At 44.3% G+C, this 19,244-nt stretch overlaps 1 protein-coding gene across 1 annotated transcript in view; it reads right to left on the reverse strand.

Annotated features, from left to right (window-relative positions):
• atrnl1a (attractin-like 1a) overlaps window positions 1-19,244 on the reverse strand; it is a 251,087-nt gene that overhangs the window by 134,653 nt on the left and 97,190 nt on the right. Inside the window, 2 exon segments of the mRNA XM_030106400.1 lie at window positions 9,929-9,981; window positions 19,026-19,119. Coding sequence (XP_029962260.1) covers window positions 9,929-9,981; window positions 19,026-19,119 — 147 coding nt within the window.

Here is a 19,244-nt window from a genome sequence, read left to right on the forward strand (position 1 = left end):
AACTGTGGATTTTATCCAGCTATCAGTTTCACACAAAACAACTACAGCCTCAACACTGCCGTTCTAAAGCCTGACAGACTGGATTTCCAGCGTTACGGAGTCGACTGAAGCGGCTCGGGCTTCCTGAAGGCGGGCTGTGTTGCCTTTATAGGCGCCACTGTGATGAATGATGAGGATTCTTCAATGCACTCCACCTCCTCTCCGTCGATGGTGATTGGCTGGTCTTTTGGGGAATTGACATACATCACCTGGGTCTCTTTCCTTTTTGATGTAGCGTCTAGTTCACTTTCACAAAATTGCTTATTCAATCAGAATTTTCCTGGAAACGGCGACGGGTGACTGATATGACTGCCAGATCGGCGGCGAAGCCAATGTCTTCCAAGTATGGAGAAAGGCGCAGACGGGGGTTTCATGTGGATCCACGTATTTATTTTAGACAACCACAGGTCGCCGGCACTGCCTGTACTTTCATTTCTTCATCTACCGCTGCTGATTGGAATCGGGTTTGAAAATGTCACTCATCACGACTCGGTAGCTAAACATCACTTTTTTCTTTTTTCTTTTTTAATTACAGGGGGATAAATGCAAGCAGGTGTGTTCTTTCCTGGCTCCATCCAATCAATCGCATTGTTGGAATTTTTAATATGGATCAACGTTGGCTAATGAAGCTCATCCCGGTGGGAGCAGCAGCAGCAGCAGCACAGAGGCTTTTCGGCAGATGTGGAAGCTGCATTAGACAGTGAGAGATGATTAACATACGCAGGTGAAGCACCGCTAGCTCTCGCCGGTGGAAGTCAGTGGAGATGCTGTGGCAGCTTCCCGACTCACACAGCAGGAAAACTCTGTGTTGTTTAGTTAATCACCTTCCTTTCAGCTGCACGATCCCGGGGCGTCACCAAGACGAAAGCAAATTATGTTTGACAAACACCCTTGTTTTGTTCAGCCTTCACGGCAAGTTAGCCCGAACAGCAGATATCATCAGATCAAAGACAGTATTTTCCTCTTAACATCTCTCTCTCCCTCCCTCCCTCCCTCGCAGGCAGACGTGCACTGTTGCAGCTCGGTTGTTTATCCCACAAGGGTTGACAGTACAACTTTAGAGCATTCTGGGTTTTGCTGTACTTTGTGGGTTGAAAAAGGGGACTCGGGTGTGATCGTGCGTTCACCCAGGGTGTGTTTGCACATTTATTCCTCGATGCATCGACGTGGCCCTGCGTGGCCGCCTGCATTCAGCTCCTGGTTTTTGTCAGAGTGTGAACAGGTGTGTGTTTCCCTGCATAGTTAACCAAGCAAATGAGAGCACGGCAGATATCAAAAACATTTAGAAAAAAAAAAGCCTCCCAACACACACTAACGCACAAAAACAAATTAAAGCAGTCCCTCTGTGCGTTTCCACCATGTTTGATTTCAAGGCTGTGAGGAACAAGAGCATCCGCCAGGTTTAAAAGTTCATCTCGGCTAATTACAAATCCCATCTGAGAAATCTGACAGCGGTTTCACTTAGGCAGCCTCAATTACACGCCAACATGTGCAAATTCTTACTCCGGCTGAATTGTATCAAGGTATCACTAAAGGTATTAACGATCCCCACAAGAACCGAAATAGAAGTGGTTCATGCCAATTTCTCAAGTTCACAGATGAGTGATCTTATTACCATAATATGTAAGCTGATTCCGGCTATACGAAACAAAACACTGCGGCGAGCGGGGAGTGAGTCGACAGAAGAGGAAGCTCTCACCCGGAACATAATCTGATCTTCCAGCAGCGGAAATCCAAAACAAGCGTGAACTCACCTCCAGTGTCAGCTTGTCACAATCTCTCGCCGAGGTTTCATTTAATGCTTGTTAACAACTCATTATTTCCCATTTGCAACACCTTCCTGACGGCGTGCGAGCCAGACACTGCACCGTCGCCTCACCGAGGGAGGAAACAAGCGGAGTAAACGCGAGGGCAGCGCGGACTCCGCTGAACATGCCACGGCGCCCGGAGGTCAAGGTGAGCGCGAGGTGGTGTAACGTCAGAAACTCCGACGACGCCATGATCCGAGAGCTTAGCGGGTCGCAGTCGGCTCGCGTCTCGGAGGGATTCTGTTTTCTGATTCTGAGCACACAAACTGACACAGAAATCAATACGTTTTTCAAGGGTGATGTGGACGGTCTATTAGGGGGAGCCTGAGGAGGCCTGCGCACTCAATCGTCTGTGAACGCACTTAAATGGAAAATGACTCGTGTCAGAAGGGCTGAACATGGATATCACCTTCAAGCCCCTGGAGCCGGGACTCACAGGGCAGTCAAACCTTCATCCACCAGGCTCGTGTGTCATGAAACGGGGAAGAATGGCGATCTGAGGGAGATTGGAAAAGACCGAGCTGGGATCCAGCGGCGTCAGAACATCTCCAGAACTGCAGTTCTTTGAGGGCGAGTGTCCAAAAGAAGTGAAACAAATTTACTCTTCTTACACAATATGTACCTCTTAACTGCAGGCTAATGCAGCTGGATACGTTGGTTGTTCTCATTTTAGCAAATAAAGCTCCTGAGAACCAGGTTCCATCACGTCATGAAGGTCTGTTAGTCCATGTTCACGTGAACTGGAAACATTTCTGCGACATTCTGAAAACGATCGTTTCACACATGAAAACGCCAGAAGCATTCTCGTATCATCAGTATCAGTATCTGGTTTGCATCAGTGGTGTAGTCCAGGGTCGACAGGGGTAAACGCACTTACACTTACAAGCCGGGCAGCTGATGAAGCATTGACCTGCCAAACTCTGCCTCTGATTGGCTGAAACTCGCTGCATTCACCGATTTAATTGGTTCCTGTCTGTTTACCGTGAAGCATGAGGGCTGACGAGCCATTCAGAGGCAGAGTAGGGCGGGTGACGGTGAGGCAAACTCTGTTAACAGGTGATTTGTTCCGAAATTTAGTGAGAATGAATAAAATATTTGGAGCGATTTTTACTAAATGAAGTCGTCTCGAGAGCAGAACCACTTCTGCAGGAACCAAAGCACCACTTGTTTACATTTAAGTTATGCTTAAAACGTTGTAATTTAGTAACGATTCCTGTTGAAGTTGTTTTAGAAAACTCTGAAGCATTTTCTGGTGAAGGTGCTGAAGGTTTAGACTGCTGGGAGAGCTAAAGCGCACTCATATTCTCTCCCTTTCCTGCAGTCTGCGCTCTCAATTTGAGCTTCCTGGAATCATCCAGTCTGCAGAAAGTGGATCAGCTTGATGTTCAGTGCAAACTTATTTGCTTGCTGTTTGTTTCTTGGATGATTGCTTGCATCTCAAAAAGTAATAAATGAGTTCAAAAGGTTAAAAAATGGAGTTTCAGTTATTATCTAGTTAAAAAAAAACCAGACTCAACACTTATTGCAATAGTTCAAAAGTGCAGAGTCCATAAAAAGCCTTTCATCATGCAGACTTTTGAATGTGCAGCATGTATGGTACTGCTACATTGTAAAGCAAGGTAAACAAACAGCTACATATCAATTACCAGCTTGATTAAACTCTCCTGCTTATTGGCTGATCCGTGCAGCTGGTGCACTGTCACACACAGACGTACACAGTGAGTCTATTTCAGTCCCCGGAGGAGTAATCCGCCCTAATGTACCTTCAAGGGCTGATTAATGGACCTCAACGTAACTACCGGGTACCTGTCTGAAGGCCACGGCGCTCCACATCTGTTCCCAAGCTGTCAAAGGTGCAGACGTGCACAGTTACCTCGAAATGTCTCTTTGTTTTATTCTGCTTTATTTACAGTGTTTTTAGCTTACGCATGCTGTTGGCTGTAGCAATGAGTTTGAAAACGGGAATGAAAAATACAAATGCTGTTAAGTAAATAAATTGTGGGAATAAAAAAGTAAATTCACAAAAGAAATATTGAAATTGGATTCTTATTGGGACTGTGGACCCAACGAACTTCATCCCATCTTGAGTATGAGGAACAGACCTGAACAAATCACGTTAAGGATTCAAACCCTCCCACTGAATTGTGATTTAGAGTCTTGAAAATGGTTCACAGGTCTTCTCTAGACTGAAAAGGAAGGATATTGTAATTTCAAATTTTATCGGCACGGAATTCTCCCTGAATCCCACAGATTGGACAACGCTCACCCACGCTGATCAAATAATAAGTAAGAATAAGCAATACTCTGTTACGGGCAAGAACTGGAGTCCAAAAAGGGTTTTTTTGGCCTGATAGGACCAATTAGTCTTCATTGGATTGGAGTCCAGACGGAATGCCTGTCAGCAAATATTAAGGCATCCTGGCCCGCCGCCCGACCGCGGCCTAATGAACGGCCTTAAGGCGGGACCGCTGCTGACTGCTGATTACTGCCACGCCGCCGCTGTGAGCCCCGAACTGGTTACAAGTTTCTCCAACTGATGTTTCATTTGCCTTTGATTAAATCTTACGAACGTCGGAACAAGCGCCGGGCAGAATCGCGGTAAAGCGACCCGCCGCTCCCCGACCGCGCCTCACCATCAGCTCTCCTCTCAGACGCCACGTCAGAGTTCAGTCTCATTTCTTGGCGCCTGTTGGCTAATTGTCCTTTAAATGTGAAGGCGAGGTCGTGAGTAACTACTGGAGTGGTCTTTGTTCAGCCTGGCTGAGCTTCCCCAGCAGGCCCGGGGGCAGCGGGCATCGCTGACAGACTGGTGTTCGCTGGTAATTCAACTGACTGCTGGTCCTTTCAGCGGAAAGCGGCGGGACGCTCGGTGGCCGTCCTCTAATTAGACGTCCCTCGCAGCGGACTGTGATGGAATATGACAGTGGTTCATTAAAGCGTTGTCCTGGTGATGCCTGCTCATAAATGCGAGCCTGACTGGGGGCAAACTCATTAAAGAGCGGAGTTGCTTTTCATCAATCGACTGGTGGTTCAATATGACAGCGTTAACTGAAGCAGAGCATCGCTCTTTGTGCTCCGTCCCCGAGTGAGGCGCTGCAGCGCCGCTGTCAGCGGACGGACACGCACATTCATCAGTCCCGTGAAAGCATTTCATTAAGACGCACTTCTGACTGCTGCTCCGCCACAGACGTCGTCCCTCCCGATGAAGATCGGCCGCCTGTGACACGAGTTACTCCGTCACAACAAGAAGCGATAAGATCATTCCTCTGAAATTACTTTCTTTCTTTCCTCCGTCACAAGTTAACAAGTTATCTTCATGTCAGACAGAATTGCATCAGTTCAATGTGCATGATCTGCATGCATGTATGATATAATACCACCCCTTGTGGTCACAGCGCACACACACACACACACACACACACACACAGAATCCAAGCTGAATAAAGACTGGCATATTATCAAAGATAATAAAAGAAACTAGACAGAAAACAATGAAGTCAAAAGTGATTGTGCTTTGTTTTCTTTTTCTTCCTTTACAATCACTACAAATAGACTGATGTACATTTGTTTCAACTCATTGAAAATCCATTGCTACTGTTTCATTGTGACAACACACACACACACGCACACACACACACCCTCTGTTAAGGGGAAAACTGAGCCCACTGTCAGTGTGGTTACAGGGTGTTTTTAATTGGGAACTGGTTTATTCTGAATTAAGTCATTCATAATTTTATCCATGAGCTTTGCGTTTACAGGGGAAAAACGGAATATTAAATCCTCTCTCACGCCGGGGTCTGCGAAGCGTTCTGGGCAGGGGGCGGCCGTGACGTACCGACGTCTCCCGGAAGTAAACAACGTTTTTCTCTTCTTTGTTTCTTGATTAACTTTGACGCTAAAGCTTTGAAAATGTCCGCGTTGTTAAGCACCCATCCATATTCAATTCTCCTAAAACTGCTGTTAAATAAATTGTCTAAGTACAAGTCAAACCGTGGGACAGGGGCCGCCATCTTGGATCATTGCGTCATTACGGCAGAGCATGCGCGGAACAACCGGCACGAAGTCGCACCTAATTTACACATAATTCCACCTCCAAAGGAAAATAAACCCGACGCTCTATTCGGATTTTATGTTTAATTCCATACAAAGTGTTCAGGCGTTTACATTTAGTCATTTTCGAGCAGAATTAGAATTTATTCTGATTTTAACAGGAATAAAAGTGCCATGTAAATGCTCGCCACAAGTAAAACGCCGCCATAGCGCATCCAGCGGACAAACACCATTCACTACAACTGGAGCGATTCCTTCCCCTGCTGCAGCGGTACGAAATGGGGTTTAAAGGCCTCGTTCAAATGACAACAGCAACCACTGCGGCGACGTTTCTGTGGAAGGGTAAACGCAACTTTTTGAAAATGGCCACGGTGGAAGTTTTTGACGATGCTCCTACTCGATCTTCATATGAACCTTGAGAAACAACTTTTTGAAAACCGACTCCATCTCCTTGGAAATGGGGAAAAAAAACCCAAAGTTTTTATGAAACGCTGCTACATATGAACCGGAATGAACGGTTCTTCTGGATGTTTTTTAATTAAAAGAACAGCAGCACCCACTAGTGGTCCAACATGAACACGACATCATTTTCAGCGATTCTGCCACGTAAACGCAAAACATTTCAGAAATGGGAAACATAAAAACGACGCCTTTTCACTTGAAAACCTGTCACGTGGAGAGAACAAGCAAAGAGTAGAGGTTCCTGTTGTTTCTTGCAGATGCTTAAAAGTGACGCTGAAATCTCCAGTCTTCACTAATGACTGCGACCAAAACCAGGCAGGCAGACGGAGGAACACAGACTGGTGAAGACGTCGGGCTGGCAGCAGATGTTGGAAATCAAAATTTAACAAGTTCATCAAATTAAGGAAATTTGAGAGAGCGTGTGCAAACTTTTTGGCATTTATGCACTTTTACAAACAGCGACACTGAAGTTGAAACGGCCGATCTTTGATTTTTACACGGCTAATACCGAGTCCCTGGATTCCAGCTAATCTCTGCGCTGTCAGCCGTCTGGCAGCTTTTCACTACTTCTTCACATCAATAGAAATCCACAGGTGGTGCGGAATTCTCCCCGAAAACTTCTGCTTCAAATCTCCACCGGCTCACACTGAGGAGAGTTTCCTTCTTCTTAATTTCACACACGACGGAGGCAAAGCTTTTTCTTATCAGTGCTTTCCTTCCAATGACATTTAAAGCTAATATTGACCTCTCCCACAATTGCAGCTCTTTTTTCTCAAAGTGAAAGGAAATGGACGGCTTTTAAATCTGTAATTTACACACACAAACACACACTCGCACGCTGCTTTGGATGAGTGTGTGTGCACGTGCTCATCCGAGCGCTCTCATGAAAACACGGCTCACCCCGTTTTATGGACAGCGGGGAAGATAACGTCACAATTATGAGCGAGCATAATGGAGTCCGGAGAGGAGGGAGCAGGCGGCGCTTCGGCTGCAGCCGCAGTGATAAAGAGGACATGCAGATCAAGAGTCCGTCCTCATCACCCGTGCTTGTTTGTTTCCGCGTTTAAGGAGATCTCTCTCAACTCATGCTCCTCACAATGCTGGGGAGGAACGCTGCGTTAGTGCCATCTGGTGTCTTCATGTCTGAGTTCAGAACGCAGGAAGAAATACGAAGACGAAAACTGGCGCTGCACCGGTACTGATACCAGTATTCCTGCTTATAGTACTCATACTTGTTAAGCGGATCCAATGGCGCCGAACCATGCTACATGCTAAAGACTGTCTGTAGCTAGAGGTTGGTACTGGTGCTAAGTGGATTTGTGCATCCCTAATGAAAACTCCTGACTCACTTTAAAGATCAGCTGAAATATGATTATTCTGCCCTTTACAGGAAAATACTTCCCCAAATGCTAGTTGGACAATCAAACCATTAAAGTGCCATATATAACTTCTTTAACTGCAGCTTTTCCTTGAAGGGTGAATTATTCTGAGCAAAACCTCCAATTTGGCCGTCTTGAGAGGAGCTTAAAAACCTTTCTGAGTTAAAGGAAAAGGTGAATCGTCACAGATGTCCTCATTCACCTCAGAGACCAGACCGTCTTTTACTTAGAGGCAGTTTTTTTTATTTGTTTCTGTTAACGTGAGCGGTGCAGTCGGTTTCCACGACTCTTGTGATTGCTGCATCCTCTCAACCCTGCCACAATTGAAACAATGATAGCCCCACTCAAACTAGAGGGCTATTGACATTGACAGGAGTTGAGCTTTCCCCCCAGTGCGTTATAATCGAACAAGTGATGATGGCTATTCGCAGTGGATGTGTGCCTATTTATGAAAGAGAGAGAGAGAGAGAGAGAGAGAGAGAGAGAGAGAGAGAGAGAGAGAGAGAGAGAGAGAGAGAGAAAGTGGGATTGCTTTGCTCGCGAGCCACAAAACATCTGTTTTGTCTGCAGCATTCCTCCTTCGTCTGCCCTTCAAACACAAAACCGGCAATTTGTTGCAAATGAGCTAAAGTCAACGCGATGCTGTGAGCATCTGGAAACAAGAAAAACATAAAGTCCTGATAAGGATCACAGCTTTGGTACTTCATCCACCTCTATCCCTGAAAAAGTCTGAGAAACATACTGGAAACAGGACGTGTAATTATCTTTCTGTGTTAGATTAAGAAACATGTACATGTGTAAGAAAACTTAGTTAAAGTCATTCAGCGTTGTGTGAGTTATATTATACTGAGGGGGAAAACAAGACAATGAGAGCCTTTGTGAAACATTAACAAGAAGTAGTGGAGTCACTTTACAAGCTACTGCAAATACAAAGTAACTAATAAATGTAACTCTCTGAGGGAATCCCTATTCCTATTATTTCTCCGATTCATTTCTCTGAGAAAAAGTAAGTAACTATATGGCAAAAACACCATCATCATGTCCGTTGTTTTCATAACTGATCTGGAATATGAGAATGTCAGCACAAAGAAAACATAAGGTATAACAAATGGAGTTAAATAAGTGAAACTACAGTTGGTGATTTCTCCTCAGACTTTTCATCTCAACCCGTTCTGGTGAGATGTTTCGATGCATTAAAGCTGAACTCAAACTTTAATATCGAACATAAAGAAACACTTTCCCAGAATGTGCTTTCTGTGGCGAAGACAGAGGACTTGCGTTCCTGAGTCTGGATAATCCCCGTGTTTCAGTATTGCTCTACATTCCTCACAGTTCGGCGGAGTCACCGCCAGCAGCTCCCCCGCCATTAACCGCTCCCGTAAGGCTGGCTGATTTCTGCGGCTCGTCCGTAGATTAGAGCCGTCGAGTGTCTCGCTGAACTTATTCTGCCTCTTAGCAGTGAAGTCGGGAGAAGCTCGTGTGTCTGTTGACGTCCAGACGAAATCGTTCAGGCTGCTTCTGGAGTTTAACAGGCGTCAAACCGAAATTACACTGCGGCAGGCTCAACTAATAATACACTCTTTAATATTTGTAACTTCACCCACTGTAGACGTGACCGGCATTCGCAGCATCAGTCAATGCTGTCTTTATTTATAGTTTCCTCCAGAAGTGAAGACATCCTGGTCATGGAGCATCTTCAGCTGAACCTAATGAGCCAATCAGACGTCAAGTCAACACACACACGGTGCCGAAGGCTCAGCATCACCAATAACACACAGGTTCACTCTCGGCACCAGACATAAGTACCTGTTTGGCTTCTCGTCATCCTCAGTGTGTCTGATGAAGATCCTGTCAGGAGCTACATGAAGGCGCTTTGCTATCGGAACCTTTGCAAGTTTTTCAACAATGATAATAAAGCACAAAAACCCCTTTAATGTGTTTTTATTGAGCTGCCACAGTCTAATAATCACTTCATTTTGGTTTGAATTGGTTCTAATCTGTCCTATCGACTTTACCTTATGCATTTATATTGATTTCTTTTCTATTATGATGTTGGAAAAACAAAGTTAATTTCAAATTAAGTTTTTTTTTAACTGAAATTCATTCCAACCAGGTTGATCATCAGCGGCATCTTATAAGGCATACCGTGCAGTGATGGAGATTCAGGTGGAAGTATTTGGGAATACTCACAATAGCAGGTTCCTCGGAGAGGGTTACCAAGGTAACGGTTTTCTGAGTCACATCTGCAGCGACGGCGGAGAAATGAGGGAGAGGAGAAAGAAAGAATAATGACATTAGTATCGGACACAGGTTGAGATTTCTTTAAACATGCTGCATTGTGTTAAACTGTATGTATGTGTGTGTGTGTGTGTGTGTGTGTGTGTCAGCTGGTCTTTTTGCTGGAGGTATCGTCTTCTCGTGACCCTGTCTGGTGATTTCCCCTGACAGTCCTGTCAAGTCCCGTCTTTTCCCCCAGAGGCACTCACACATGCAGACACACAATTATCAGTGAGAAAACTTTGAACTACAGTGTGAAAGGAAGATTGTGTGTTGTAATATTTGCTGCACAAGAAAAAATGACCACATTCTGCTGGTTGAGTTGTGGTTTTAGGAGAATCCAAATGTTTCCAACAATATTCTAACCTGAAGATGCCTGCAATTTCAAACCAATTTGACTTTTGTTTGATGAGAAAGTTCCTTAAATATTGAGAAATCCCAACACAGAACACAGCAAACCTCTTCAGAAAAGTAACAACAGATCCCTGCCGGCCCCTTCACCGCCAGAGGTGTCAAGAAAGTACTTTCCCATGCCATGTTTTCTATGTACCCAGTCAGTTCTCGAAGAGCTGGGCTGATTGTGATCACCTGGGCCCAGAACTGTTTGTTGCAGGTGATTCAAATCAGCCCAGCCCTTTGTTAACTGACTGGGCACAACAAAAACATGGCATGGGAAAGTACTTTCTTGACACCTCTGTTCACCGCAGACTTGAATTTAACAACACGTATACATGTATGTCAGATGGAAACTATAGTTTCCATCTGGAGATCTGCTTGCAGTATATCCTTCACTCCTTGCCTCGTTAAAGTTAACTAAGAATGGGTTGGACGACACGCAGAGTTCCTATTTTTTTAAAGGACAAATGCTAACATCATGTTACGGAATTCTCGGCGGATTGTATCAAAGATGTGCTTCTGAGTTGAGGTACTCGGTGCAGTATCGGACAAAGAAACTGATACTGGAGTCACTATCAGTGCATCAACAGTTATTTCCCCAAAATGATCAATGAAGTAGCCAATATTCCAAAAGGTGGTGAAAGTTGGAAAGTTTGTCAGCTTTTAACTTTTGAAAACCCGTTCAAACTGTTCTGTTTAATCTGACTTGACTTGGATCGCTCAGATGTTGATTTGCGTCTTGGATGTCTAGACTGACAGTAATCAGAGACGTTTATCGGAACACAAGACAGGATGAAAGTACTCATCCATCTTCCGAACGGATTAATCCCACAAAGGGTCAAACCATCAGAACGGAACGCAGAGAAGCCAGCACAGCGCTGTCACCAGCGAACGTCCTCCACATCGTCCCAGCTGGACGCTCAGCGGCGTCCAGAGTCCAGCTGGGAGTTATAATCTGTGTGCCGACCTCAGGATCTCGTCGCAGTTGGCTTCGGCTCCATTTGGATTGGTCCCCAACCGAAGGCAACCGAGCAACATCTTAATGAGGTTTGGAGTCATTTCAGCAGCGAGCGGCTACAATCTGGAGAGCTCAGTCTGGGTTCATGGGGGGAGTGGGGAGGAGGACGCACTTGGTTCTTTCAAGAAAATGCTTCAGCCTATCACTTCAGCACAAGGGTAAGAAAATCAGATACGTCCTCAAACAAACTAAGTCACTTTTGAGAAACTCGTAACATCATTTGGGCTTGTTTGCAAACTACAAGTACTTTCACAAATGTCACAGTGTCACGGACTTGAGAGTCTTGCTTATACTCTTCGTTTTTGATTTAGCAGCACTTTTCCAACAAAATGTACTTTTATGACCATTTAAAACGGTATCATCTGCATAAGTGGAGATGCTTTTCAACATTTGTTGTGCTATCATGCATTCCTAACAAAATGTGTCTTTCTGCAGGTCAAACTTTTTAACTTTACTCTAAAAAAAAGAAGAAGACAAAAACTATTCCTTTCTCTAGCAGATCATTCTCACACAAACAAGACTTCAATTTGACTTTAGATGACTGTTGACTTCTGAACTGGCCTTGGGCTTGAGTGCCTTGTCAGATTTTGCCATATCCTCGGGGGATCTAAGTGCTAACCTGCACTCAGCCTATATCTGATCCATAATGCACACGAAGAATCAGGTTCAACTGTAGATTGGAGGCTTTTCTGTGTTGACTTTGCTCTTTATGGATCGCTGAGGCGAGATTTAAGAGAAATGAATTCACCAGTCTACCTGAGCATGGATGCACATTATTTTGTTCCCCTCAGCATCATCTTAAAGCAGAATTGTGGCCTTGTTGGGGTGTTTTAGCCTATTGATGGACTGGGAACCTGTTCAGTGTCAGATGCATCTAAACTGATGGAGTACGGATGGCAGCCAAACGGACGGATCCATGAACATTTCCTTCTTGGAGAATGAAGTCCACCATCCTGTCTCAGGGAATAAACTGTCGACTGAGATTAGAATTGTTGGTCACACGGTTCAAACTCACCTGACGTACTTCAGCAAGACACACAAACCGTCACATTTCAACTTAACCGCAAAAAAACAACTCATCGTGCACATTTTTCAGTAGACGCCTGTTCGCTGGACGGACAATAACGACTAGACACCCCTCTCGCTCCTCTTTTGTTGACGGACAGTAATTGGCTGTGGCTGAAAAATGTGACCTTTAGGTAAAAAAGAAATGTGTCTAATGACCAGAGAGCTTTGCTGCAGCACAATTAGTCAAGAAAAATATACATCTATTTTTTTTCCTGTTACTTCTCATGGATTTTTGTGAATACATAATGATATTTAAATGCGTTTTAAAGAGTCCTTCACTTCTGCAATGTCGGAGCTGTTAAGGAAAATGTAAATTCAACAGTCAGAACATGAATTAAAGAAACAAATATTAGCATTAAAGTGGTTTTTCAGAAGTTAATGTCAAATATAATGTGTCCATTTTTTAGACTATTAACATGTCAAGATTGAGGATGTGTTCTTGGAGTAGCTGAGCTCAGAGACTGGAGAATTACCAGGTAGACGAAGTTAATAAAAGTGAGACTTCCTGCAATCTGAGTGGAACTGTCTTGAAAGAGCACCTCTATGGGACACTCATCCATAGGACAAGAACAAAAAGGTTTAAGTTGCAACATGTTGATGAAATTTTATATTGTGACCAGACGGAAAGAAGCAAACAGACTTCACTAAATATGAACAATGAACCATCCCACAGAAACCTGGAGTCCAGTCACTGATTCACCGGAGAGCGAGGGAGGATTCAGCCCGACAGCTCCAGGTAGACCGCGGAAGAAAGGAGGAGCAAGCGAACAAGAACAAGAGGGCAAGTAGGGTTTACAGCTGGTGTTTTTGAATTCTGTTGCAGCGCTGCGGCAGGTCACAGAGCAGCGCTGGATGCTGAATATTTCATTCTTCCATAAACCCCCGGCCAAGGACGAGGCCTTAAACCAAAGCGGCTCCGGCAGCGCCTTCAATCTAACATCAGGAGTTTAGAACAACAATGAAACAACAAGCGGCAACAAGCTCTGTTTCTATTATAGAATCACAGAGTCAGATTATAAAGATCAGCTTCAGCTGTGGATGGATATGAGCCAGTAAAACCTGGGCTGGGAGACACCGAGAACAGGAGTTTTGGCCTCTTTGAAAAGCCGAATGTGTTTCTACTGGAGTGTGGCAGCTTTCACTCCTCTCCCAAAGGTCAAGTTCAAAGGTCCTGGTTAATTTAGATTATGAAGTCTTTTTATGAAATCTTCAGTTCATTTCACACATATTTATAATTTTTTTTCTCAACCTTTGATATCATCTTGTTTTACGTCCTGTGTTGAGTGGTTTTATCCACTGAGCTGTCTGACTGCTACACTGACTTTGTAGTTCTGTAGCTCTGATCTATTTTTTTATCATTTACTGTTACATTACTACATTTTTAGGAAATTCAAGGCACAAATGAAAACATAATTCATGTATTAACTCTTTTTTTTTTCTGGTTATTAAATTTCTAACTGGTGCTGCTGTAGGCAAAGCTGAGATATTTTCCACGGAACGGATGTGCTCAGACTCAGAACTGTCCTTGAACACCTTTCAGTGATGGAAAAAAGCACCGCCAATGGCCACTCCACGGCGTCCTTCACTGCCTCTCAATCGATGGCGAAGAAGCAACAAACACTAAACACTCAGGAGAGTCCGGACCGGAAGGTCTCCCTTTTTATATGCTGCTTTGTTAAACTGTGATTCCAACCACTTTCAGACAACACTGGAGCGACTGCGTGAGCACTTCTGTCACTGTTCGCCGTCGCTGTTTCTACACACAGTCATGCTGTTCGTACGTTCCAGCCCAGAGTGTATTGTGTCTGAAAAGCTGGAGAATTGAATTAGGAACACTTACATCACTTCATCTGTGGGGTGACATCCAGCTGCATTTCACCCACAGTGATTATTGTGATAAATAAAAATCAAATCCAGGTAAAACATGTAATTATCCTGCATGTTATCGCTCCGGATTGAAAGGCAGAGCAGAGCGGTTGATTGGAACCGAGCAGGCAGACCGTGAGGTTTGTTTTCTCCTGCTCCGGGTCGACTCAATAGTTATGTTGGCATGAGAACAAAATCAAACTGAAAAAATGAAATTTATCTGTCTGCGCTCTCAAAGTCTGATAAATCTCATCTACCCACTGCTGCGGAGCTCAGGTCGTCTGAAGGCACGTCGATGAACCGCCCTGTTAAAAAATGTAACTACAGCATATATCTGTAAGCTGCTGTTAAAGATTTATGGGTTTGGGCTCGGGGCTGGGAGGCCCACCCACAGCAGGGAAACACTGTAAACCATGAAAAGATTCACTAACACAGTGATAGACGGTGAGAAACACACACGCGTACACAAAATTTGATTGATTTGTAAGGCTGAAGCCAAAGCAAGTTGTAAAGAAAGCTCGGAAAGAGGAGATCTGCCCTTCACAAGAGGAGAACGGAGCTTTTGAGGGGATGGGGGGAAAAAAAAAAAACAAAAAAAAAAAAACAGAAATTATTAAATGAACAGTGTGCAATCCAGAGAGGAGAGTCGCTTTGAGAGGCGCGTCTTCTCAAGAGGAGTCTGTGACTTTAAAAAGCTTTGGAGCGTCTCCCAGCCGGCTGCCACAAAGGAACGGATGGAGGGCCGTCGTAAGCCTGTTTCAGCACAAGGAGATTTAATGTGATAAATGCGACGTCAGAAATGGCCTCGGGCTTTCTGTGGAGCCAAATATGGGCTGAAAAAACCAGTTCCATCAGATATTTTAATCACTATTTCTTCTCGCCGTATTCATATTTTTCAAATATTACACAGATTTGGCCGTCGTCCTCGCCGGCCGTCCCTCCAGAGGCGATTCCAGATCTGCCTCAGCTCTGATAATGATAGCCGATAAGAATTCAGGGGGAGTTTTGGAGCCACGGCGGCCCAAATAAGGCTTCAAACAAAACCACTCCGCTGGATCCACCCTCGCTCTGATATTCAACCACCTGATGTGACCCTGTGTCGATGCCGGGCTCATTTCTAATCAAAGTGATTCTCCGCAGAGCGCGACACAGCAGAGGCCACAATAAAGAGCCATCATCTTTAAATTAAGCCGTTTCATGCTGCCGCACTTCAGGTACAAAAGTCGAGGCTCTTGTTAATCACTGCTTCTTTTTCTTAACACCAGTGTTGAAACTGCTTTCAAGGTTTTGGTGTTTTGATTTTTTTATGTCCACTTCCCCTGCTGAGGAACATCGTCCGGCATTTTTTAATGTTTGTAGCTGACTTTAGTTTGAATCAATCAATCTGTTTTCCCAGTGTGCTTTTCTTTATTTGTGTGAAGTCGGTGAATAAAAACAGGAAGCAGAAGCAGGCGAGACACTAAAACGTGTCATTCTTCACTAAAGTGAGTAAATAACATCAAAAATTGCCAAATTCCTTCAATTCTGATTGTCAGTGCTATTTTTTTTTTGTTTGCATCTCAGTTGGTAGAGCAGTGAAATCTCAGTCTGAAGGTTACAGGTTTGATTCCCTATTTCTCTGTGTCCACATGTCGAAGTGTCCTTGAGCAAGACGCTGTGTCCCAAACCTTGCATCTTGCACGGCAGGTTGATGAATGCATGTGTGAATGTGATCAAAAGTGTGAAGCACTTGGTGTGCATGTAGCTAAAAAGAGGAAATATGTACAGCTTTATATATTTCCAACTTTTATATATTTCCAATGAGATTACTCTCATGTAAAGTACTGAAGTTTGATTTTTCCTTCTGACTGTTTACACAGAACAAGCAGAAGCACAGAGAAGAAGGTAAATTTGCAAACGTCGTCTGTCCGGGACGCAGAGGTCCTGGCGAAAAAGAAAAGGGTGTGTGAGACGCTGAAGCTGCTTACTTCAGCCGTAATGGGGACGAGATGAGGGCCGCGTGAGATCGGACCGCCTCATCACGTAAAACAGAGTGACTCAGCCACACAGCGCACAGAGGACGAGCGCTCTGCGGAGATAAACAGATTCCAGATCAGAGGTCAAGATGATCTCTGTCCTATCTGAGCGGGTAAACATAAATCAGAGCACCGACAAACGTCCACAATCAGACGCTCGCTCCTCCCGGTAAAGAACAGTTTAAGAAGAAAAACAAACGCAAATTGCAAAGTCAGCTCGTCAACCTTTCATTTTGGAGGCCAATTAAAATCAGATCTAGATATTTAAAGAAAACATTGAGCGACTGTGTAACGTGGATTTAACATATCTGACTGCAAATTATTATTTTCCACTAAACTGCAGGTTTCGTACAGGAGACTGTACTGTATGGAGTGTGACGCCTTCTCACACTTACAGCTATAAAAACATGAAGGAAAACTATCTGCCTGAGTCCTGATCTGATTCTGTTCTTTCACTGGGAGAAAATATTGTGTAGAATGAACAAGCAAGTGAAGGAAGTGACCAACACTGTACTTTTACTGATACTATATGCTCACGAAAAAGACTCAAAAGGATGTCAACAGTTTTACCTAATGGTCCCGTTATGCCTCAACATCCAGAAAACAACAGATTTATTGCGACAGAAAGTCTTTCAGGTCTAATACCAGATTTACATGCATTGAAATCACTTCAGTTCTGCATCATTTGTTGTTTCAGGCATCAAAAATATCCAGAAATCTCACACAACGATGGCAGCAGAGACCAAACCTGCTCCACCACTAGAACAGCAGCCTCGTTTGGATTTCTAGAAATTTTTGTTCCAATTCTCAATCTATCCTGTTGTATCCCTGCAGCTGTATGAACGATCCTGAATGCCAACATCACTCCACACATACGACAGTTTTCAGGAACAGGTCGATCTGCACAGAGATTCCAAAAAAAAACAACAACAAAAAAAAAAAAAACCCTTCACTCTGCAGGTATTTTGAAGTCTTGCCAGGGTTTGGGTGATTCCTCGCCAGACATTTAAAGCTATTTATGCGTCCTTGCACAGTTTTAGTGATGCATTCTAAAAGGTGTGAAGAAGTGCTCATGTCCTTGCTCAGCTTGTCCTCAAACACAAGCAGTCGTCCTGCTTCTTTTCCCAGCACATGGCGGCCGCGGCGCGTGCCGAGCATGCGGCCAGTAATCTTGGACGGGTGTCAGATTTCACGGCGCGGGCGGAAACCTTCACAACCTGTGTGGACACAGAATGGAAATGCTGGCCTTTGGCAGCGGGAGCCGTCTCATCTTGCTTTATAAATTCATCATTTTTATTGGTATAATTCAGCTGATCTTTCAGGAGAAGCAGCACTTCCAGCTCAGCCCCCCCGAGGGTCCATCAAAAAAAGGGCGTAATATTAAAGACACACCGTTAAAAGTAGCGATCGACTGAAATAAAACGCTATTTGGGGACGGCGGCGAGGAATCCAAGGTCACGCCGACGATCCGCCGTCTCTCGGCGAGAGGCGGAGAGCGCTGATTGAAGCCGACGGCAAACATGTGGAAAAGCCTCTGGGTGTGAGCGGCTCTGCCTCCGTCGGGCGACGAGCGCAACTGGATCGCTTTAAGGTCACGACGAGGTTTGGAAAAAAAAAAAAAAAAGATCGGGTCAGGGTTCAAGTTGAGGGTCTGAATGTTTGTATAATAAGTTCCATTCAAGCTCAGACTCGCCAGTTTCAGCATGTCTGAGGACTGAAAGGAGAAAACTGGAGATTTTAAAAACCAAAAAGGAAACAAAGGTGAAAAAGTAGGAGTCCACAACCTGCTCAAAAAGTTCCATCTTGGGAGCAGTTCTCAAGAAGTTGTGTTTTCAGTAGCTGAAAGCAGCTAAATTCAATGAAAGTTTTGTGTTTTCAAATTTAAAAAACATTGTCTAAACTCGGGCTAAGCAATGGAAAAATAAAACAAATTCAGAAAAGATGAGTAAAGGATATAAATGTACGTCTGAAATGGACTCTAACAGCAAAAAATTGAAGAAAAAAGTCCCACCATGTTGACAACCAATAATAAAAGAAAGAATCAAAGCAAACCGGAAACAATTAGCAGCTATAAAGTGAAATCTGCTGTGATGTTTTTCCAATCCGGCAAATACAAAAGTGAAAAAAACTCAGCAAATCGAGGCTCAGAGCAGGATTATGATCCACAGAGCAGACGACTATGTCCACATGTGATCTGCGACGCTGGTGATCAATAGAGATAAAAAGGTGATATGGCAGGTTAAACAAAGAGAACGGCCTGTTTTCGCCGTCTGTTCCTGTCGCTGTGCACGGCTGACTGCACGCATGACGGATCTATCAGCGCACGAGCTGTCGGTTGGTCTCTAAGCTGCCAGTTAGGATAACGTAGTGAGACATACAGTACAGTGTAACACACACACGCACACACACACACAGACACCCGTCAGTCGTTTGAAATACTCCCAAAATAAGTTCACTTGCTTCACTTCCCGACCTTAAAACGCACATTTAAACTCCTCAAAGCGTTCAAAGTCAAAGCCAGTCGTTTGTCACCGTGATTTGCGTCCTTTGTGCGTGAGGTGCGTTGGTTAAATATATAAATATCTCTTCTAATCAGATAGCGTAATGATTCAGGGCCCGGACGAGCGTTCAATCACGGCGCACTCACAGCTGACACTGGTCTCCTTTGACGCCCTTGGTGGTGCAGAAGCACTTCCCGGTGTTGACGTGGCAAACGTTGGCGTGGCTGTTGCACTTGCACGCTGCAAAGAGGACAAACACAGATTAAAACGAGAGCTCCTATCTGCACTTTTTTTTTTTTTCTTTAATTAAGTCAGTGTTTTTATACGAGAGCATGTGTGATTCAGTTCAACCATGAAAACAGCTG

The sequence above is a fragment of the Salarias fasciatus genome, chromosome 13 (genome assembly GCF_902148845.1).
Source record: "Salarias fasciatus chromosome 13, fSalaFa1.1, whole genome shotgun sequence".
NCBI lineage: Eukaryota > Metazoa > Chordata > Actinopteri > Blenniiformes > Blenniidae > Salarias > Salarias fasciatus.